Source organism: Uranotaenia lowii, chromosome 3 (genome assembly GCF_029784155.1).
Source record: "Uranotaenia lowii strain MFRU-FL chromosome 3, ASM2978415v1, whole genome shotgun sequence".
Classification (NCBI taxonomy): Eukaryota; Metazoa; Arthropoda; class Insecta; order Diptera; family Culicidae; genus Uranotaenia; species Uranotaenia lowii.
In genome coordinates this window covers 244479059-244502711 of record NC_073693.1, presented here as the reverse complement: position 1 = coordinate 244502711, position 23653 = coordinate 244479059, and the positions used below count along the sequence as shown (strand labels likewise).

General features: G+C 41.3%; 1 protein-coding gene and 1 long non-coding RNA gene across 4 annotated transcripts; one reads left to right on the top strand and one right to left on the bottom strand.

Annotated features, from left to right (window-relative positions):
• Positions 1-1221: 1221 nt before the first annotated feature.
• Positions 1222-23081, bottom strand: LOC129754781 (forkhead box protein K1-like). Of its 3 annotated transcripts, none has more exons than XM_055751018.1 (6): positions 22702-23081; positions 3934-5131; positions 3128-3865; positions 2734-3062; positions 2564-2671; positions 1222-2497 (listed from the first exon to the last, which is right to left on the bottom strand). In XM_055751018.1, the coding sequence occupies exons 2-5, from the start codon at positions 5043-5045 to the stop codon at positions 2646-2648; spliced, it is 2205 nt and encodes a 734-aa protein (XP_055606993.1). In that variant the 5' UTR covers positions 5046-5131; positions 22702-23081; the 3' UTR covers positions 1222-2497; positions 2564-2645. The 3 variants fall into 3 exon arrangements, with proteins under 3 accessions (XP_055606993.1, XP_055606992.1, XP_055606994.1); XM_055751017.1 differs by lacking the exon at positions 22702-23081 and adding an exon at positions 6643-6845; XM_055751019.1 differs by lacking the exon at positions 22702-23081 and adding an exon at positions 5415-5549.
• LOC129754783 (uncharacterized) lies at positions 7082-7552 on the top strand. The gene is made up of 3 exons (XR_008739093.1): positions 7082-7208; positions 7306-7339; positions 7413-7552. It is a non-coding gene; the product is annotated as an uncharacterized LOC129754783 (long non-coding RNA).
• Positions 23082-23653: the final 572 nt, after the last annotated feature.

Here is a 23653-nt window from a genome sequence, read left to right as displayed (position 1 = left end):
GTTGATGTGCTGAAGTCTCTTAAAACCCGGACTTTCTTCCCAGGGGTGGGCTTCCAAAGAAGACTAAACAAAATGGTGTAGGCGAAATGAGAGAAGTTTGTGTAGGTTCACGAAGTTAGTCGCCGTGGTAATAGCCGTAGTTCTCCGCAGCATAAAATGACATAAAACACAATGCTTAAAAAGAGGTTCACAAAGGTAACTAAAATGCAAACTTACCGATAAAATCGTCCTTTCACTTGCACACAAGCTATCTCCAGAGAACTTTTCAGGGCTGCGGTTGGATGCAAAAACGTAGAGCCAGGCCGTTAACTCCCGAGATCGTCGTAGACTCTGTTCACTACTAGGGCGAATTTACGGGGGGAAATACTTGAAGGCAGTAGGGTAATAACCGCCTTACTCAGGATTACTTAAAATGCAGCTTATTTTACAAAACCGACAGAACAACTCGTGGACCAAAATGCTAAGATTTTCTTTTTGGTCTCCAAGAAAACTCCATTTTCCATCCTTCCATAGAAAAGTCAACTTTGGTAACGCATGATGACTGTCAGAAAGACGATAAGTTATTCCGTAGTCCTTGTGGGTAGAATTTCCATTTTACCGAAATTTCACATTTCAGCACACAAAGATCCAATCCCAATGAGACTGACATGATATACTTATTCAAATTATGCATTGGAGATACTACGGAGATTACCACTTTGCCTACTACGTGCCGTTACAGGCTGACAACCACATCATGCGAAACCATCGTCTGTTGTTAGGAGATGGCTTGAAGGTTGTCCCGAGTTCTTCCAAACTCGACGCTCATTAGTCATCGTTGAACCATAGGATGGCACGATACATGAAATGAAAAACAGAGAACAAAAATAGAAGAGAAAAAATAGGATATTAGTTCATGTCATCCATCTACATCATTCCTATCACAACATCAGAGAATTATACAATTTTACCAAAATCTTATTATGAAAGCCTATTTCACCGTTTTAGCATCGCCCTAACTGCTTCATATATCTGCTTTTTGAATAAGATTTGAAAATAATCTAAAAAGACTATCAAAAATGAATGATCGTTTTATTCAATAAAAATAAATGGACATTTGGATTCAGCGTCTCCGATCCCAATCTGCAATTCAATTCTTGGCGCCTCAGAAAAATGTGAATTTTGTTACCTTACTAGAGGAAATACATTCGGATTGTTCTAGTTTATAAAAATAGCCCCCTGTGGTATTTTCATCCATCATTTAGTAACAATCAGCTTTTCCTTCCAGCATATTAATACATTCACGCACAGGTTTGAATTTGTGTGTATATGTTGAGTTTATTTTTCGATTTGTTCATCTTTTCCTTACATCAGAAATAACTAATCCCCTGGGTGACGGTATCTTGTATTCTATCATATTTTAAAGCAATGTGTGTTGTGTTATGTTTTGTTCGTCAAATTCCTAGATTTCTTCGGGTGTTTTCATTTTTTCCGCAAAGAAGACTAGGGATCCTCTCACCAGTTCTAAGTTTACGATGTTGTTGCTAAGTTTCATAACAGTTTTTTGCCCATAATGGTACTCCAACCACTTAAAACAGTGAAGCGCGCTATCTTGCATTAATTCTCTTACACAAATCAGTTAACAACGGATAAATAAAGATTTCGAACATGTTCAAATAAAAAAATTTTTCTTTGCTTCATCACTGAAGATAAAACATGAACATGAACTCAAGTCCTTTAAGGACTTTGAAGCAACTGAAATATAGGATAGCAGTATTTGGAAGGTTTTAGCAACCTTTTAGCAATTTTCCAATCTTACTTGAATTGGCATTGAAGGTGTCCTTGCTATTATTGTTCAAGTTAAAGTGTAAACACTGGAAAAAGTCAAACTGAGAAGTATGTTTTAATTGTTGAAAAAAGCAATAAATGTTAAAGCGAATAAAAAAAGAAATCCGTTACTGTTCGAAATGATCCCGTTTGGCAAACGGAACGGCACTAGTTTGCCGTCCACTTGCAACTAGAAACTTTGTAAAGAAGTTAGAGCGTAGATAAGATATAGATAATAGGTACCTTATTTGTTGTCGGCTTTTGCACGTTCCACCATCGGTTCCATCATTACGTCTAAATAGTACAACAGAGTTTACTAACATTATGTAGTACAAAATACGAACACTGCGCTAGTGGTCCGTTTTGTGTTTTTGCCTAAAATATGCTTTTTGTATTTGTTAATTCTGCTTATATCGAAAATCTTTTACAATTGCCGCCTCCTAACCAGGATGGCCCAACATTTTTTGTTTGTGTTTGGTTATGTATAGTAAAAAAGAAGATTAGGTGGAAAATCTCACTTCGTTTACGATTGTACATACGGATTGTGGTTCCGTTCGGGTTTTCCATCCGGGAGCTACTGTTGTGCATTTTTTCCGGTTTTTTGTTTGCTGACTGAGTGTGATTGTTCCGTGAAACATTGCAATATATGCTACATTATTCTGTCCAATTGGTGGGATTTTGGGGGGAAAATCTGCAAAACAAAATTCTTAGTAAGTTGCGCATGGTAAGATTCGTTTAACTTGTAAGAATGGTTTACCTTCAACTGTTGTGGATTGTGATGGGAGGTAAATGCTTTCTTTTCTGATTGCTGGAAAACGTCGATTTTAAAAGCGGTGCTCTTAAACTATCGGGTACATGTTGTGTTCTGAAATGATAAATCCATTTTAACGGTGCTGTGATTAAGATGAAACATTTAAATTTTCATACCTTCTTGTCCAGGATGACCGGGGATACTGACGCCGGCGCCGGTGCTGTGTACGTAAGCATTAGCGGCAATCGAACCGGGTGATCCCGGTGCCGACTGCATCAAAATTTCGTTCAGCGGGGAGCCCTCTCGGCTTTCCGGGTCCATCATCGCCGTGGGTGAAACGGGGGCCGATTTGGGCATGCCGATAGGTGTCCGGAAGCATTGGCCGCCGCGCTGCCTTCGTTTCCGGTAGCTTTGGTCCACTAATTTCAGCTCACAATTCGGATCGATCCGCCAGAAGCTACCCTTGCCCGGTTCGTCCTGCAAGCGGGGCACTTTGATGAAGTAGCTGCAAAAAATTAAAAAATGTTATCGACTTGATTTATTTAAATGGGCAATAGAAAAATATATTACCGATTGAGACTTAAATTGTGCCGAATCGAGTTCTGCCAACCTTTGTTGGCTCCGTTCCGGTAATACGGGTAATTTTTTGAGATGAACGAATAAATACCGGAAAGGGTAAGCTGCTTCTCTGGTGAGGCAGAAATCGATTGCACAATCAGCTGAGCGTAGCTGTACGGTGGCTTCTCGTTCTCGAGAGATTGGGAAGTGGCAGGTGGTTGAAAGTCATTAAATTTGTGGGCATCTGAGATATTGCCGACACTGCCGGACGTAACCAAAACGCCCGCCAAGCCGCCACCACTGTCGTGGGCGATCAGTGAACCGGAATGGCCGATCAGGCTGTAGCCGGAAAAATCGTGATACCCTTGACGGGGGCTCGTGGGACAACTGTTAGCCGCGCTGATGGTACCCGTCGGTGATGGGTACGGGCTTTTACCGTTGTCCCGGCCTCGCCCGCTCAGATCCATGTGTTCCATCGAAGACGAACTTGGCGGTTCAGGCGGAATGGAGATCTTGAGCGGAGCGTACATACTGCTACTGTTGCCGCTGCTGTTGAGGGCTGTCGATGAAATGGCGGAACCGATGTTACTGCTGCCCGAAACGTTGTCCGTTAACGGCAAGTTTCCGCTGCTAGATGAAAAGGATCCTCCGTTCGTGTCGTTCGCATCACGAGATCCGTCAGATGTATTCTTATGATACAGATTTTCGAACTGTATTTTGATGTTAGTGCTTGGAAAACGTATGCTACACCTGAAAAATATAAACCAAAATTCATAGAGCCATTGCTAAGATCATGTTAAAGTCAGTAAAAAACTTACACTCTTGGGAGCAAGAACGGCTCAGCACCTTTCCGATGGAAAACGTTGTCAATAAATACACCGTTTTTACTGAGACACGAAAGATAGAATTCGCCATCGTTATGATCGTGGTGCAGCAGCAGATGTTTACGGGAAACAAAACTGTTCCGTCCAACGTGGAAGTCTACTTGAGCACGAGAGGAATTTCTCCCGATTTCGATGAGGTCTTCCGATATCAGCAAGATATTATCCTTGCTAATGAGCCGGGCGATGAAGTTGTTCTGGTTGATGTTGGCCAACGAGAGTGCAGCCGCCTGGTGGGCTGCGAGATGAGCTACCGAATGTTGGCCCGATGAGGCGCGGGATCCCACCGTATCCGTTGTTCCAGAAACCGTCGGCGACTGTGAAGGCGATATCGAACGCGATGGAGGTGTCGACGAAAACCGATGTGGGTTGAGCAGATGGTGGCTAGGGGATTCATGATGCTGATGTTGGACAATCTGCTTGCGCAGTTGGTTCTGCTGTTGTTGCTGATACAACGCTTCAATAATACTTTGCTCTTGTTCTTCGATTGATTCCTGAACAATCGAACCTTGATGGATTTTCCTGCGAGGATCTTCATCATCTTCATCATCGCTGGGATAACCAGATCCGTTTTCGTGTTGAACATTGTCCAACTTTATTCTCTTCCCAGCGCTCTTGATGACATGCTGCTGCTGATGGTGTTCATGGTGTATACGATTTTGTTGAGCTTGTTGACACAGAGCTTCGATGACGCTTTGCTCCTGCTGTTCGATCGTGGGCTGCTCGACGACCTGGTGGTGATCGATAACCACATTCAGCGCGGGATGATGCAAGTCGCTAACCACCGGATCGTACTCGATGATCTGCTGCGGGAGCTGATGGTGGGAATGATGTGAGCTATACTCAACACCCGTCACGGAAGAATGATCCAAGGACACGGACTCGATCAATTTGGCCGTTTTTGGAGGCTGTTGGCTTTGCTGAACCGCCGATGGGTGATGGTAGTAGACCTGGAATTGCTGTTGCTGAGGCGGCGAACCCGGAGACGATTGAATCGTTTCGTGTTTGATAACGTGTTGCGGGAGGTGAAAATTGTTGTTATCTGTCATTTTCGCTCGCAAATCTATTGCTGCATTTAGATACCGTCCAGCAGTGAAATATGTATCTAATGATCAGCCAGCTAGTATTCGATTCTCTATAATGATACAAAATAAAAGGAATTTTTTTAAAGTTAGTCATCTATAATTGGTCAACTATATATAATTGGTAATATTTTCGGTATTCATTGCTTGACGTTGTGTTGTTCAAAATTCCATTTTCTGATTTAAATTTCGATTAATAATAAAAAAATAAAATTAATAAACTTATTTAAAAAAAAAGATAAATATTCGACTCAAATTTTCGGTATGAAAACTGAAGGTAGCAAGCAAAATAATAAGAATTTTAATCAGAATCTACGATATTCAATAGAAAATTACCTCCTTTTCTGTTTCGAACATCTATAAATAGCTACTCATATGAACTGAAAACAAAATAAACTTGGTTAAAAATCCGATCTGAACTATGTTTGAAAATAAAGCATGAATAAAAACATATCATTTGTTGAAAAAATAAAACAAAAGAAAGCGCAGATGATAAGGTTGCTTGATAAGAGCAAAACTTTTACTATTTATTATGAATGCCATACTACCTACGTTACAAAAACGATGGTGTATCACATCGTTGCTGAAAAGTTCCAGTAGTTTCAAAAAGTGTTATTTATAATTGTGAAAGTGGAGAAATCTTTTTATATATTTTTTGAATGACTGTCGTCGCATGGAAAATATTTTTTATATACCTAATAATATATTATTTAAGTTTAAAATAATAAATTAGGTCGTTCTGAAATTGTAGACAAGAAATCCAAAATGTGAAATCTAATAAAAACAATGTTCTGAGTGCACATTTACCGAGGTGTGCGTATTTACGAACAGTTTTAATCAACTGTTGACAAAAGAAACGCGTATGTCGTGATTTTTTCAATTATTAAGAATATGTGCATATTCACTATTTTTCCCAATAGGCCATCCAAAGGTCACTTTTGACATTTTGTCTTACGTGCAACAGTACACGGCCTTTCTTTGATAGCATTAAATGCGGCGCACACGCACTATTTTTATACCGATGTTGTGACGAGACTGTCTTCGAAGATACAGGTTATGAACAATCAGATATAGGAGAGAACATCGATAAAATCTTGAATCAATTCTGAATTTTAGCCAACATACTGTAGAGCTTCCCTTCTAGCTACATATTGTTTAAAATTCTGTGTTTGATGCACATTATCTTCGATACAATGCAAGATGGTTAATTTTTTGCAAAGGTAAACAAAAATTAACCACGTTTTCAAATTGTCATCTGGTATCTTTCCAAGACTCAAAATCATTCCGGATGTAACATCTTAACTTTTCGAAATTGCTACATTGGGCCAATGGAATAATTTAGTAGTTATCTTGAAATAACAACAAGCCATCGACCGAATAAAAATAACAAAATAGTAATGAAGAATTCGGAACATCGTTTGTTTACAAACTCACCGCCGCACCATAAGGAAAATGTTTTCACGCCCTCACAAATAAAAAAAAGTCTCTTGCTCTCGCCTAGCAACAGACCCAAAACGTTCGTAGCGGAGCCCCCTCCAGTGAAATATCCATAAATCATACTTACCAGAATTTCAACTCAATTATGAATTCTTCCTGCCGTTCTTTGCACTTCCGTTGATGCCGGTATCTTCCGGGGAAAATCGGTGCGAGAAACTAGCGAAAATACAGTTAACTAACAAGGATTATTTTCACTAAAACGCAAACAGGACAGGCCCAAAAACAGCCAAACAAGGCGAGAATCGATTTCGGAAAGGAGGAAAACAAGCACGCGAACGTGACTGAAACAAATTGTCATTTCATTTTTTTTTTCTTTCTCGGACTCGGAAGTGTCAGTCGGCCACACTGAGCAAAGTCTACACGGTAAATTTAGATTATTCAGAGACTGAATAATTTCGGTTCAGAGGTCGCACCATGTATGAAGATGAAAACAACTGAGTTGGAATCCATCAAAATTTTGAGTTGTTTTCATCTATTGAATTTCAAAGCACAGTTCAAAGCCTGGAACTTAGCGAAGATGCATACGTTTTCGAACAAAATAGATGAAAACAACTCAGAGAGTTCCAAAAACCAGTGTTGATTGTTTGGATGCGATGGTCGGAGACCAGTTACGGAATAATCACAGTAATCAAGGTGAGTACAACTTTTAATTACATTTACTATTGAGTTAGAAATTAAGTGGTGTCGAAAGGATAAATATAAAATTTAACAAATTCATCTTATCTTCCAGCAATCTCTACGGAAGCCATCATTCACAACTATAAGTATAATTTTCTCATAATTTTGAAGTGTTAATCATTTTCACCTATGGTGTTTTCTTTTTTCTTGTCTTTTCAGATCAGCTCAAATTAGACAGAGTGTGCTGGTGGGTGAGCGTGCCAGGTGGGATAGCACGTAGTTCCTCCCGCTGAGTGCAGTCAAATGGCCCGGCGGCTCTAATTTTTTTTTGTGGTGAAAATAAAACCAACCAGATAAAAATGCACGCATCCACCTTCTGAATACAATCGTCTTTTTCTTTTTGAAATCAGAAATTCCATTCAAAACCGCTTTGAAATTTCATAAATTTTTGATTTTTTTTCATTCAGTCGATCCATGAACAAGCCTAAACCGCCCTGAACAAAAACAACTCAGAATTCGTGAAAACCCTTACAATTCAATTTTGAGTTTTGCCGCTCTAATCAAAATTTGAGTTTTCCTAGTTTTGGCGCATTTTGAATTGTTTTCCTTCAAATCTGAGTCAACGAGAATTAGAGTGTAGCATCGCGTATTGAATGTTTAGAGCAAGTTCACTGGTTGAGATGGAGTTGGAAATTTCGAAGGTTTACAACACATCACAACACATTTACCGTACACCGGTGTTGGGAAAATCTGATATTCGAACAGTTTCGCGCTGCAAAATTTGTATCGTATAACACTTTTTGGCTGAGGGTGATAGAAAAACACGATATTTTGCAACACCGAACCGAGTGATATATAGAGTCGGCGTTGCAATACAGTATTCGTGCATGAAACGCTTAGGTGCTGCCATCTATCTTGTAACAGGGTTACATTTTCGTTTTTGTCTAATTATCATTTTCATATATAGTTACGTTAGTTCAATTAATTCGTTCATTACTGTAGTCAATTGCATGCTATAATATGTAGACTCATACTTAGAACTTACAGCTTAGAAGCGCCTTTATTTATGTAATGCATTTGATAATGCACGTGTTTTAAAGGAAGTGGAGGAAGCTTGCGCTCAACTGAAATTATCTCAATGAGAATTGCGCGCTCAGCGTCATCTCTCGAGTTGACCCCATTATTTTAAGGAATCGGGATTCCAAGGGTGGATCGTTATGAGATGGAACGATTAGACGGGGTAGGAGGGAAAGAGAAGCCACCTTTTTCAATTGGGTCGAAGCCCATTGGTTATTGTGTCCAAAGGTCAACGACTTCCTTCGGGAAATCTTCGACTCCCCAATGAACACCGATGGTCCTTGTGCGAATCTGAGGAATCCCTTGAATCCACTGGGTTATTCCGAATTTAACCGTGGTAAAAATCAGAAGCGAGATTGTTCTTGTTCCGCGTCTTTGTACCGTAAGAACACGTTAAGTGCCTTTTGATTTGAGTGTTTTAATGTTCCATGTTCCTTCCCAGGAAATTAATTAAGCCCATCCAGTTAGCTAGCTAGAATTTGTGTGCGGTCAGATGATAGTCGTGTGCGTTGCTACCAAAAATAAAAGGTAAACCTCATTTGCCCAAAATGTGTGTTCTGTGTGTGACTAATTGTTTGCCGTAATCTGGCAATTATATCCAGCTCGCAAGCCGACGCACATCTAGCGATTGCTAACACCGCTACAGCCCAGCAGTTCCGGTACAACACCACGGTGAGGATTCGGACCCCGGCCACTGAGAGTCGGACGAGGTCGTCAGCCGTCACTTGGATGACCTACTCTAATTTGCATCAAGCCACCACCATTCTCTTCGAAGCGCCACCTACACTAAACGTTGGACCCGATACGGTGTCGAGTAACCACGTGCTTGGTAATCACTCCACCGAAGGTATGTACCCATTTGGGAATTTCTCCAGGAATATGTAGTGCGAGCATGCACAATATGTTTTTTTTCCAACCTCCAGAATAATCATTCCGGCCGTTGAATTCTTCGGCTCGTTGTTGCTGAAATCATTGACATCATTAACTTCGTCGTTTGACCCACGGTCCCAAAGTAGCACCGTCTTACTATTGCAATCAAGCCTACTTTATCGGCCGGAATCTAAATCGGTACCGCATGAGTGAGAGTTAAAAATATGCGCATATAAAAATAGAATTACACTCAGCAAACTCCTCATGTAAAACTAACATAAAAACACACACAGTTTATTTCGGAACCGCCAACCATTGAAGGGTTCCACTTCTGAAAGCTCGCCAGAAAGTTCTTCAGGAAATGTAAACCGCACACGAATAGGGGAAGTTAGGGAAGGAACTATTCAAATCGAACTTATGTAATCCTAGGATAAGAAAAATAAAAACCAAAATTAAGCATGCTGTATTATAAATAGATTTCCGTCATTCGCATTAAATAATCGTTAAATACAAATCTACTATGTGTTCTTCCAACAAAATGTTCTAAGTTGTTATTTTGTGCTTCCCCGAACATTGAGCTCTTGGGTTAAAAGGTGGTTCACGTGTTCTTCCCCGATTAGTTTTTCTTTTACTCTGGGAGGACTGCCCGGGAAATCAGTCTGCTCGCTTCTGCTTCGTATCACGTGTTAAGCTAGGGTGATTTGGTCTTTTTAAGCCAGTGATGAGAAGCACAAGCGAGTGTTTCTAAGGGGATAGAACGCTGTATCCATAACGTTTTTACTTAATTGGCAAAGGTGGCCGATACGAGTAGTTCCTACTCAGGCTGATTGTATAAAACCTGATCTTTCGTATCCATTCTTGGATCCTTTTAGGAACGACCTGCCCTGAGGTCAAAGTTCTCGCCGGGCAATTTGGACTCGACGAGCGGTCCTCGACTAAAAGAGGTGGCGCTAAAGCCGCTCGTTTTACGAACGCGAAACTGAACAGTGTACAATTCCAGTAGTGCTCCTCGGCGTACTATAACTGGCGCCCAAAACGTGTTAAAAGAGGCTGTTTTTTTTTCTCAAGGCTTATGTTTGGGAAATAGCACAATTTTCCTTCCAATATTTAAATAAAAACTAGTCATTGTCTCGTAATATTTATTTATTTTTCATATTTTCTGTGATATTTATTTTCATGTAATATTTATTTATTTATTATAATTATTTATTTATTTGTCCTATTTATTTCTTATATCTAATTAGTTATCATAGTTATTTATTTATTACATTTATTTATTTATCACTATTTATTGCAAGCCTTCAATATTAATCAGTAAATTATTTGGCAAAATAAGCCAAAGCCGTTACTTGGCATTATCGTTAAAAATCGTTATTCAAAAAAAAAATTAATTTCTTCATTTTTTGGCCCTAAGTTCATGAGTTCTAAGCATGCTTTGATATTATATTATATGTGATTTTTTTTTTCGAATATATTATACTGCTTCGTCAGTAGCTCCACCATTCACCGAAAGTTGAGATCCGTCCGATCATTTCTTGATTGATTCCTGGTGCTTCTTGATTGAGAACGATTTGTAAATTTGATCTGTAAAAATAAAGAAAGAAATAATTAATCAATTTGTCAAAATGTCGATACCCTATCCTTTGGCGGACAACCTTACAAACGAAGAGGTGGACTATGAAATTCTTTTGCGGGGTAGAACTAAAGAAGCTGAGCAGTTAGATACTCAGGGAAGACATAGATTGTTGCGTAAACTATTTAAGGACGACCAAGCAGAAGGAAGGAAATATCCTCCACCATATGCGTTTGAACAAGAGGTAGATTTGATTGATAATCGAATCCAACAACTTTTGGAAATTGCAGTCGAAAAACTTGACCAAAGAACTGAATCTCGACTCAGACATTACTATTGGAGGTTAAAGAGGCACCGCGGTGAGGACGAAGGTACTGAGGCTAGGAGGCAACAAATGAAAATAGAAATCACGAGGGTACTTCGAAAATCAAAAAAAGGATTTGAAGCTGGTCATTCAGAGGAAGGGGAACAACAGGCTGTGGGGGTTAGTCCTTCTACGTCCCGTTTGACTCCGGGTAAGTCAACGGGAGCGATACCAAAACGGAGTGCAGAGGATCAGGTAGTTCAACCGTCTTATGAGGATCTTCTTAAAAGAGTTTCAGAATTAGAAACCTTATTGATGCACTCTAGAATTGAAAATCAGAATCATCAGTTTTTGAATACTGGGTTAAATGCCACACCTTCTCGTCAAAGAATTTACCCTACGAGTGACTCTGAACCAAACAGGCGGGGGGAAATCGTTTTACCTAGACAAAACCCAATGGATAGTGATAGCAGTGAGTCTGAGTCACATGTTCCGATGCGATCCAGAACTTTTCAAAATTCTTACGGTCGTGATAGGAACCAACGAGGCAGCGATGCCAGTTTCAACTCCAGGTTCTCGACCAATGGACGTCGAAGAGACCAACGTCCGCAGCGTAGGATTGAGAATTGGAAAATTTCATTTTCCGGAGAGGGCAAATCGAATTCAGTGGAAAACTTTTTGTTAAAATTGAAAACGATTGCGGAAAGGGAAGAGGTATCGAACCATGCTTTGCTTCGGGACGTTCACTTGGTCCTAGAAGGTCAAGCTTCAGATTGGTTCTTCACCTATATACACGAGATTACGACATGGGAAGAATTCGAGTAGCAAACATTTGAAGATTAGCTTTTTTAGGTAGATGGACATGTTGAACTATGCAGGGTGTTAATTACAATTCTGAGTTTTTATTCGAACGAAGATGGCGCTCTACTCGTCTTTCAGTGCTGTTTAGTGCAGTTGGCATGTAATTTGAAATATAGATGGCGCGGTTATTTCGTTAAAAAAAAGCTCAATATTTTGATTCTTTCGTTAAAGCTGGTTGTAGAATAATCAGTATCGAATTTACAAAAGGACGATTTCGCCAACTAAGTTGTTAAAGGGAAATCAGAAATATAGATACTAGGTATTAGAACAATTTGTTATATTGATTTTTAAGATGATGATATGATATTTCTCAACATATGTGATGAAATGATTAGTCAGCAGTTGAATACTGATAGATAAGATCAAATTGACAGATTTAGTTTGCAAGTTTTCTTTCTCCTTTCTTCTGGCTAAAAAAATTCATTGATTTTTATCTCAATCTATTGCTGCTCAACTTAAATACAGTAATTTTTTGTGGTTAGTAGTCCTACATTCTTTATAAGATGTTTCCTGTTGATCTTTATGTTCAAATAAATTTTTTGAACATTTTTTTTTTAATGCTGATTGAAATGAGATGTGTAAAATAAGTAAACTCAATCAGAACTCTTTGGAAATAGAATAATTTTCCTTGACATTTCAATCTGAATATTGAGAATTGTCTTTGTCTCTTCCAATTTTATTAATTTTAATCTAATCATTATAACATAATTAAACTTTTTTTTTTACAAATAAAATTTTTATTAAAGATTTGATTTTCATCTTTTTGGTTTGTTTTCGGTTTACGTCTCAGAGAATATATTTATTTATTTTTTTCTGAGTAGTTTTTAAATAAGATATTGTTAGCTTTTTCGTTTATGATGAAAGTAAGACATTCTTTACAAAATAAATAAAACAATATAATATATCATTTTGTAAATCTTTACTCGATCAACATGTAGTTTCACATATTTTGGTTATCACTATAGATATAGTTGTTGATCACAATTACACGCTACTCAATTGAATAATGCTAGAGCAATGTGGTATTTACTTAATACATCTTTCTAATAAAAATCAAATCAAATTTTGCTATGAAATATGTACTTTTAAGTAATCATCGTTATATTTTGACGACATGAAACACAAACTAAAAACAAAAATCCAATTTGCTTATCAAAATGAGGTAGCAACCAGTTAAGAAAATTGAGGAGTATGCTACATCAAGATACTCATTTAGCATAGTTATATTTGCACTGAAAAACTCCATTTAAGAATAGATCGACAATATTAAAATTTAAACTCAATTTTATGCGGTAAAGCTTAAATATGCTAAAATCTAGTAATTTTGAGAGTTTTTTTTTTTTTTTTGTAAAACACTATATCTTTCAGTTTTTTTCTACATTTTGAAGAGCTGCATTTTTTTGCTTTAAAATAGAACACTTTTTGATTGTTGCGTATTTTCTCAAAAAAAAAAATCTCAAAATTGGTTCGAACTAAAACTTATTGTAGCATTGTTGTTTCCAAAATTTAATAACAAATATTAAAATTCAAAGAACATGTTGAATTTTTTTTTATGTCGTTGCTTGCACAATCCGAATAAAACTAATAAGAAATAATTTATTTTTAATAAATCTTCAAGAATATAACGGTATATAAATCGACAAACAACACAAATATAAATTTTTTGTTTAGTATTGGGTGAGATATTTTTATTACTTTTTCAAAGGACATAGGACTTCGAAAACCAATATGATAGTTTGTTATCATGTATGAAAGATTTACGCTAGATGTTTTTTGTTTAAACACACAATCAACTTGAATTTAAATGGCTTTTTTGTCTTTAGAAGGATAGGAAAATAGGATTTTCAAAATTAGATCACACTAGTCAAAAGTGTCTCCAGATCATATCCTTTCACCCACCCTCCCAAACAAAATTATTTGCTAGGATGCAGAGGTGACCTCGGTCCTAAAGCACGATTTTTTTTTCTTTCATCCCTTTCTATTTTTTCATACCTATCTATTGACTACTAGGACGTGGCCGGCGCCGTTATTGACGATCAAAGAGAGAGCATCAATTTTGGGCAATGTGAATGAATGTCAATCCCAGACACCATTCATTTGACCGTTGAACAAAATTGGTGGCCTCGGTCAATCACGGAGTAGCAACCATTGGCGATGTGGAATTCGTTCTACTGAGCCACGCCTGCGATCATGGGATTCAAAATGCAACTGATTTAGTATAATGGTCATACTAACACAGAGTATAAGTAAAATCTTCTGAGAAAATTCAATCGAAATGTTAAATATTAATTTATTTAAAAAAATATATAACCAAGCATTCCGGGTTGAATGTTTAAAGGTGGATGTGAGTAGTCAATCAAGCTAAGCTAAGCTAAGCTACTTTGAAAATGAAAGTTTTAGAAAGAGTTCAAAAACTTTATCAACTCGTGTAATCAAATGCCCTCCAATACAAAACTCCTAATTCTGCAGAATACAGTTTAATATTGGGATGCATTATAACTTAAAAAATACTTATTCATACATCTAAATTATAAAATTTTCATATTGGCACTACTATTTCAAGTTAATGATCGAGTAAAATGAATTTGATTTCAAATTTCAAACGGTGAATTCAAAATACAAAAAGTCAGTAAAATTACTGAAAAGCAAATTCTCTTGGCATCGCTGGTTGCTTTCAATTTTATACCTTCGTATTCTATCACACCGGTGGACGGCCAACCTTTTTGGTCTATATTTCACGATAGAAAAATTCCCATCTGTGCTACAGACGTCAAAATTCCTACCACTTTTTCCCAACACCATTGGACTTGCTCTTAGCACATGAAAAACTATACCTACTGATTATCTTCCCCCATCGTCAAGCACATAAGATTATTTTCGATAATCCCAGATGGTCGAGCAGAAAACCAAATTGCTCACATCAACATCAGTCGAAAATGGATAAGCAACCTTATCGGTGTCTGATCATCACTCCGTCATTAGTTAGACGCGTCTGCGAGGTTGCGCGGCACCAAAGGTGCGTAGAAAGTGTCGGATGCCGCCGATCCACCATTCGAAGAGTCCAGAGATGAAAAAGGCATCAAGAATTCGTAACGATCAAATGAACTTAGAGCATCTGTATCCGTGTTTCAAACAGCCGGATTAGACCCAAATTCCGACAAAAGCAACCGCATCCGTGGTGCATTCTACCAGTTTCAACTCAAGTTTTCTTTTAGAACTGGTATAGAATTGTTGTTGTTGTTGTTGTTTGTTGAGTTTAATTGTGGTATAGAATTGATCCACAATTGATTAGATTTTGACCCAATTTGACGGCGTCAATGGAACACGAGTGGGGTTGCCAGTTTTTTCACTGGATTGGATCTGATTTCTTTGGTCCAATGCTTGTATAAATTAGACCCAAGAATAGACCACGGATACAGGTGCTCTAAGAGCCTCTCGGCCATAGCAGATACTCCTCTGCTTTGCGACGTAGTTCCACCTACCCGTGGTGCAGACTGGAAACGTGTCTGCAAGTTCGGCGTATTGCAGATGTTCGCCAAGAGAATTACCACTAAACCCACTAGAGGCTGTCGATGGGTCTGCCAAACCCGCGCGGAAGAAGTGGTGCTCCCGGGTACTTAGGTACCAGTACTTGGGTGTGAGCGCGAGGGTCCAACACGCGTTCGGGGGTTCATGGCCCTGAAATGCGGATGTGACCGGAGGGAGAGCGATCGCCAACTCGTTTTGCGCTTCGGTGGGTATAGACCCGACTCGCAAAACGAGTAGAAAGCAGAAAGCTGCTCCAGGGTCACGTCGTTCCGGTCCTCGATTTTTGCCAACAGTCTAGTACGCACCTCTGCATCACACTCCGCTTTCATGCCGCAAACAAATAATGAACATTTGAACTGCTCCTCCGTCAATTTACTCAGCTCAAAATCGACCGCGTTCTTGTTTACACGGCATGAAAACGAAATGTAATCTTCGGTGGACTTTTTCGTTGTCTGCAGGCAACGATACCGCTTGCTGATGAGCGATTCAGCAGCACCAAACAGGATACCCAATTTCCGAACAGTTTCGTCAAATTGGTACTCTTTCGGTAGTTTCGGAAGGATGAAATTAACATACCGTTCATGTTCGGCGGAACCCATCTTCCGGAGGAGCAAACGGACTTTTGCATCGCTGTCGAGCCGGCAAGCGTCTTGCTCGAACAGGTCCTTGTATCGCGCGTACCAAGCCGCAAACGTTATGTTGTTTTCCGGATCGTACCGGAACTCCTTGACGTGATGCGAAAGTGAGTCTAAAATCACTTCAGGGTTAGATGGTACCTGCACGCTCAACGATGACATCGTACGGAGGAACATCTCCTGCTGCTGTCGCATAAATTCCTGCTGCTGATTGAACATTTGTGTCGCAAATGCTTGCTGCTGTTGGAGGAGCTGGGAAAGGAGTGCGTCTGATGATGAGAGGTGGTGTGTTGATTGATACGACTGTTGCTGCTGCTGCCCGGGGAACTGTTGAGAAATTCCCGTCGGTGGCTGCTGACCGAACTGTGTGGGGCGAACAAAGCTTGCCATGCCAGCTGGGAGGAACTGCTGTCCACTGGGGAGCCCGTTGATGGTCCCATTCGACCCAGCGGCTAGATCCGAAGTACGGTAATGTTCTTCCGAATCCATGTCACACCGTTGTCGTTTCCGCGTGGGGGAATTAATTTTGCGATAATTCGGTGGATTTCGCGAAAATTAAACGACCGACTCGTCGCCACTGTTGTAAACTGGGGTAGCACGGATACAAGATAATAAATAACACGTAGTTACTAAACACTACATATTAAAAAGACGATTTATTTGAACGGGATAAAATACGTCGCGACTAAACGTTTACAAAACAAAACATAAAGTGATTGGTTGTTGTTGTTGTAATCTACCCGCTGGTTGGCGCGTCGATCGGCTGACAGAGAGGCTGTCAGCAGTGAGCCCAGCGGTATTGTTTGTAGGGTGTTTCACGCCCTAACAATGAATAACATTGAAGTGAGAGAAATTGTTTCTGTATTACAATGGAACTGCAGAAATACCCAAGTAATCATAAGCACTAACAACTAGTAACACCAATTCGGCTTTAACGGCGAACGCTGCTCTGCGAAGTAGTTCCACCTTCCAGTGGTGCAGAGTGCAAAAGTGTCTGCTTCATCCAGATGTACAGCCGAGAGAACTACCCCCCCTTATGAAGACCCTCGCTATCGAATTTTGATCACGGTAATGGAAATACTATCGGAAACCGACTCCATTTGGTGGAAGTGTAAAGCTTAACCGTGCCGATGTACCAAGAAGGCTGGCGGGTCGCTAAGTCACGTCAGTCTCTAACGGTTGCCTGTGAGGCACCAGGGCACACCCCACAGTATCCCAGTCCTTGTTGCGCTAAGCAGGTCACTGGCCCAGTGAACCGTTTTTTTTACCTAGCTACTCGTGGAGTTCAAAATGAGCAAACACATCAACAAAACAAAAAGGGACGGAACGGATAAGGACGAGAGCCGGAAGCCGTTCGGCGGGAGTGACCTTAGGCACTCGCCGGTTAGGCAATCCGACGGCGAAGTTGGTGGAAACACCGAGCGAGGTTAGAGCGGACCCGTACGATGAAGTGCAGGAAGCGCTGGAGGACCTACTGAGCTCCCCGGAACTTCAAGATCCGGCAGCTCCAGTAGAGTTGGTCACGGCCATGGCTAGCATCGCTGACCTTGTGGAATGTGTGAAGTCTAGCCAGGCCAGGCTAGCCAGGGTGATGCAGCTTTTCATCGCAGCCAACAAAGCTGTGGTGGAACGTCTCACGGAACCCAAGGCCAGACCAGAGGAGCGAGGGCCGGCAGAGACCTCTCTGAGGGCGGACACCATCCGCCCGAAGAAGGTCAATGCCTTAGCCCAAACTGAGGGCGGTCTTGCGTTTGCCGACAACAACAAACGTAAGAGAGGGTCTCCCGGGGAACTCAGACCCGGTAACCCTAAAAAAAGAGCGAAGGATCCGTCTGTCCGGCAGGATCCTGCGGCCAGCGCTTCCAAGCGGGCGGAAGGCCCTGCAGAGAACGCAGGTGAGCCGACGAGGCAAATACCGGATGGCAAACGGTATCAAAAGGAGAAGGCCCAAAGGTGTGGAGACGAAAAAAACCAAACCCCGACCCCAACGACGCAAACGTCGCGTCAGGGAAAGGGAAGAGGCTATTGTCGTCAAGGCACCTGAGGGCACGTACGCGGATGTCCTGCGACAGATGCGTATTAATGAGGACCTCCCCGATCTCGGCAAAAACGTTCGGAGAATCCGTCGGACACGCACCGGCGAGATGATCCTAGAACTAAAGCGTGGTACGGGAAACTCCAGCGGGACCGTTACGGCCTTGGCGACAAGGCTGAGGTACGCGCCCTCTGTAAGGAGGTGACCATCCGGGTCAAAAACCTGGATGAAGTCCCCTCACCCCCGATCTGGTATGCAGATAGGGCAGGTCAAACTTCCGGTTGCAGCAGCAAATGCCGCACTTAGGTGTGGGCGGCTAAAGGTGGGATGGTCGATCTGTCAGATATCCATCCCTCAGCAACCGGACATGTGCTTTAAGTGTTTGGAGTTCGGCCACAAGTCGTTCGACTGCACTGGGCCGGACAGAAGCGGCATATGCCGGCGCTGCAGCGAAACCGGCCACAAGTCGGCTTACTGCAAGAAACCTGCTTTATGCACTGTCTGCGCTGGAGTCTACGCTGCTGGCAACCCTAGGTGCCTCGCCTACAAAAAGGCGCAGGCGGTACCACCCCGGGCGCCAAGAGCATAGAGATCGTCCAACTTAACCTCAACCACTGCTACACAGCACACCAGCTGTTGCGGCAGATGACAGTTGAGGAAAAGTTGGACATCGCGCTAGTGGCAGACCCATATCAGGCACCGCATGATGCCGAACTCCTCGGCAATCCGCAGTAGTAAAAGGAGGATACTGGCAAGCGTGACCAGGTCAATCTTGCGATACGCAGCAGCGGCCTGGAGGCAGGCTCTGGGAAGACACTGTAACCTGCAGCGACTTAGCAGCGTTTGAGCGGCTGATGAACCTGTGGGTTATCAGCGGATACCGGACCATGTCTTCCGAAGCAGCCTGTGTAGTGGCGGGCGTCATGCCCATCTCGGTTTTGCTTGAGTAGTATGTCTATTGCTACGACAATAAAGAAACGCCCAACGTATGAGATCACGCCAATGAGGACTCGATGTCCAACTGGCAGCAGCTGTGGGACAGCTCAGCGAGAGGAAGGTGGACCCATCGTCTGATCCCGCAGCTGGATCTGTTGAGATAGCAGAATTGGGGCAGGGACAGGAACAACCAGAATCCAAAAGGCTTTCAGACTAATATAAAAGTACGTCTTTATTAAGCGGAGTTCTGGTACTAAGTGGTAAGTTTTTCATTCTAAACAAGGTACGTTACTAAGCACTGTTGCTATGGAAAAACTAGATATGTTGAAAGGATATCATGGATTGCTACTCCTTCAACACCCCCTCTCGATCATGTAGGCCGACATCCATTTTGGGTCCCAGCAGCTTAGTTGAGACATCAGCAAGTTGATCTTGTTTCTCGATACCTTCTATCTTCACCAATCCTGGGGCCTCATGATCGCACGTAAAATGATATCCGGTGGACCGATTTACAGCATACAACGACCGGATCAAACGCCACATTTGACGGGGCTTTGACTGCCGGGAACCTCCATGTAAACCGTCTCTTTCAATATTCCTTGATGTCACTCTATCCACGAAAATCACATGGATCGCTGCTAACCGAGCTCCGGCGGGGTGGGTTGCTTCGAAGTCCTGTCCAAGTTGTTGTCGATAGTTTTTCGCTGCTAATCGAGCCTTGTAGTGCAACCGTCGACCATGATCATCCTCATTAAGGCGAAACATCCATTCCGGACTCAAATGCTTCATACCATCGGGGCACATCGTCAGGTCCCAAGAGTAATTCTTTTCAAATGAATTAGGTTCGCTCCTCACATCTTCCACCAGCATCGTACGATTCAGCACCAAGATCGGAAAAACTTTCTGTAACATCAAAAGAAAGAGGACCAGCAGAAACTGCACCAAAATTAACGGAATAAACCAGGACTTACCTGGGAGCGAGCGCTCCCTACCGCTATGCCTCACCGACGCTTGCTTTAAGGGCTCGTGGTGTTCTAGATGCGGCGGGAGCGCGGATGACTCTCCGTTGCTGCTAACATCCGATGCGCATTCATCCGCCTCAGGTAATTCTTCGGAACCAGTAAGCGAATCGGGCAATTCACTGTCAACCGCATTTAACGAACCTTGAGCTCCGGTGACTATTTTCGAACCATCAGTTTCGTCCCCCTCTGGTTCGATAGGTAGGGTGACCATCATGCACTCTCTTTTGACTTGGTTACCATCTGAATTTATCTTGATTTGCAGTTCATAAAGATTACCATTCAGATATGCGACCGCAACTGTCATTCCATCCTTCTTCAACGTCGCTTTGGTGCCAGAGAACAGCACGGAAATTCCAGCCTTTGCCAGCTTCTTGACCGACATCAGATTGTCCCTGAGATCCGGAATGTACAGCACATCTTTCATATTGACGAGCACTTTGGTGTTGCTGCTTCCAATTATCGTCCCGGTTTGAGTTGCTTCAAGGGTCTGTCCATCTTTCGCCACCTCTATGATAATCGGTTTGCTCAATTTGGATAACGACGCAAAAACCGATCTATCATTCACTAGATGCTCACTGGATCCAGAGTCGAGCTTGAAACACAGCATTTTCTCGCGTTTACTTTGCTCCGAAAATTGATCTGCCATGAAGCACACAGATTTGCTCCCTGATGCTACGTTAGCCTCACCATCCAGTTTGACACGGCAATCGACCCTCTTGTGTCCCTTCTTGCCGCATCGATTGCATCTTCCGTTGAACCTCTTCGTGACTTTCTTAGGAAAACCAGCCCCAAGAAACGCTGCTGATTGCTCTTGATCTTGCACAACCCTATGACGATCCAGCTGCTTCATCTCCTCGCTTAGCAAACGTTGCTTTACGAGTTCCAGGCTCAGTTCATCGTCATCCAGGTTCTCCAAGGCTGTGATCAAGGGGTCGTATGATTCCGGCAGGGTGCCGAAAAGAATCACCACAACATCTGCTTCTGACAAATTCGTTCCAGCCAAACGTAGCTGCCGAACAAGGTCTTCAAATTTCACTAGATGGGACCGCATGGATTCACCTTCGTTCATCTTTAAACGACCAAGTTGCTTCCGAAAAAGATTCTGCGAGGCAAGACTTTTCTTGGCAAACGAATTTTCGAGAGCACACCACATCAGTTTTGCTGTTGCCTTGTCACGAACTATTTCAAGGCATTCGTCTCCGAGGAAACTAATCAACGTTGACTTCGCTTTCCTGTCCGCTTCACGAAATTTCGTCCTTTCTGCTGCCACTTCCGGTGGATCCTGCGCCAACGTGTGGGCCAATCCCAATGCGTCCAGATGCATCTTAACCCGGAAGCTCCAATTGTGGAATCCATTTCCACCACAGAATAACGGTATGCCGTGTAAAACTGCTTCTCTTCCTGAAGAGCCCATAACCTGTTGAGATAGCAGAATTGGGGCAGGGACAGGAACAACCAGAATCCAAAAGGCTTTCAGACTAATATAAAAGTACGTCTTTATTAAGCGGAGTTCTGGTACTAAGTGGTAAGTTTTTCATTCTAAACAAGGTACGTTACTAAGCACTGTTGCTATGGAAAAACTAGATATGTTGAAAGGATATCATGGATTGCTACTCCTTCAACAGGATCGGAAGAAGACACGGTGAAGTGTACTTCCATATGACGCAATTCCTGACTGGTCATGGATGCTTCATGAAGTACCACTACCGGTTTGGACATGTAGCTTCGCCATATTGCCCAGATTGTGGGGACGTAGAGGACACTTTTCACCACCTTCTGGATACTGGGTTCGCCGTAGGGTCACGCGAGCTCGTGGTTCATTCTTCGCGATTTGAATGAACTCGACAATTCACCCGACAATGCAATGCTAACGTGCTTTGGCCTAATGCCATTGTAGTGCTTGTTCTAAAAAGCTTTAATGCTTGTGTGATGCCAAATTAATGCTTAGAAAATACCGCATTTGTCATTCTGATTTAATGCTATGTTGCATTTCAAAAGCATTGCGCAAAGCTGATAAAATACTAGTTGCATTTTAAAAGAGTGGTTTTATTTTAATACGATGCAGCATAGCATTCGAAGGGTTGTTATAATGCAAATATTCCTCATCCCGTTTTGTGTTTTCCAAAGGGAAAATTTGTCTATTTTTAAACAAAAAAATTAACAAAAATATTCGAATATGTAGTGTCGTATTAAACATTGATTATGTATGGGAGCCCACTGCATTTTGTAAAGAGCCACTTTTTTCTAAAACTAGATGTCTTTGAATGCTTTGATTTTTCTTAAAGTAAAAACTTGTTTGGTAGCCAAAATCGATGAAAATCATTTAAACTGCGGGTAGCGGAACCTTCATTTCTAGGGTTTCATGTAATTTTAATGTTATGTTATAATTTATAACTTATAAATCATCTAGTTATGAATGAATTCGTTACAAATTATTGACTATCATATCTCGTGCCTCCATTTATTTCTCCTGAATGTCCAGAGATTAAACGACAAATATAACACATTTGAGCAGTATTGTCATGACTTTGATAAAAAAAATTAGCCTCACTTCTTACTGATTTAACATCCCTTAGTTTTATGCGTATTATTATATAACTTTTTGCAGATTTTCTGTTGAAATATCAAAAATGCTTGTACGGGATAAAGCATCTATCAAAAACTTACCTGTAATAAGCTGCTTCTACGGCTCTACCAACTTGTTTGGAAACACAAAATTTTTAATTTCGGTCCGAATGTTTATCAATCACTGTTGTTGACAACTGAGGTTTTTTCGTCCCAGATCTGATGATGCGTCGAAAAAGCACATGCACGCTTGGCTTCTTGATGCCGGATGACGAAATCAAAACAATGTACGCTTTTTCCGAACAAAATTTGGCGACGCAATTCCGGTTAAAACAACGAACGGCACAAAAACCTGCGACGCTGGAAGATTTTTTTCGCTATATTTACAGTGGAAAACTAGACGAAAAATGAAAATCTAGAATATAAATAAGCCAGCTCCAATCGAACGCACAACACACCGTTGAGAGAAAATTTGTAAACAACTGCAGCAAACGCACTTCGTAAATTTTCTTGTATCCAAAGGATGTCGGTATCACATGACGCAACAAATGTAATGCGGTCAGCTTGTAATAAAAAAAAATGTGAAATATTAATATAATGGGCATAGTCAGCATAGATTCAGGTATACAGGTAATTATTTTGTTAATAAGTTGGTCGTTAAGAAACCGAAAATTCTTTATGAAATGTACCAAAACCAAAATTTTATCATTAAGTGAATGATTATGATTTGAGATTGTTAAAGCTGAACACGTGAAGGAATGCTACGGGTTTTATAAACGACCCCTGAGGGTGCGAAACGATGACGTTTGTGTTTGTTTTGATGAGTAGCGTTAAGCCTAGTCCACACTAGGCAACTTGGACTGCAATTTCGGTTGCTGAGACTTGTTTTTGTTTACATTTGATGAGATGCTCGTCTCAAGTCTCCCGACTAGTATGGGAGACATTCAGCAACCAAGATGTAAACATAAACAGTCTCAGCAACCGAAATCGCAGTTCAAGTTGCTGAGTGTGGACTAGGCTTTAAGCCTAGTCCACACTAGGAGACGGTTCGTCT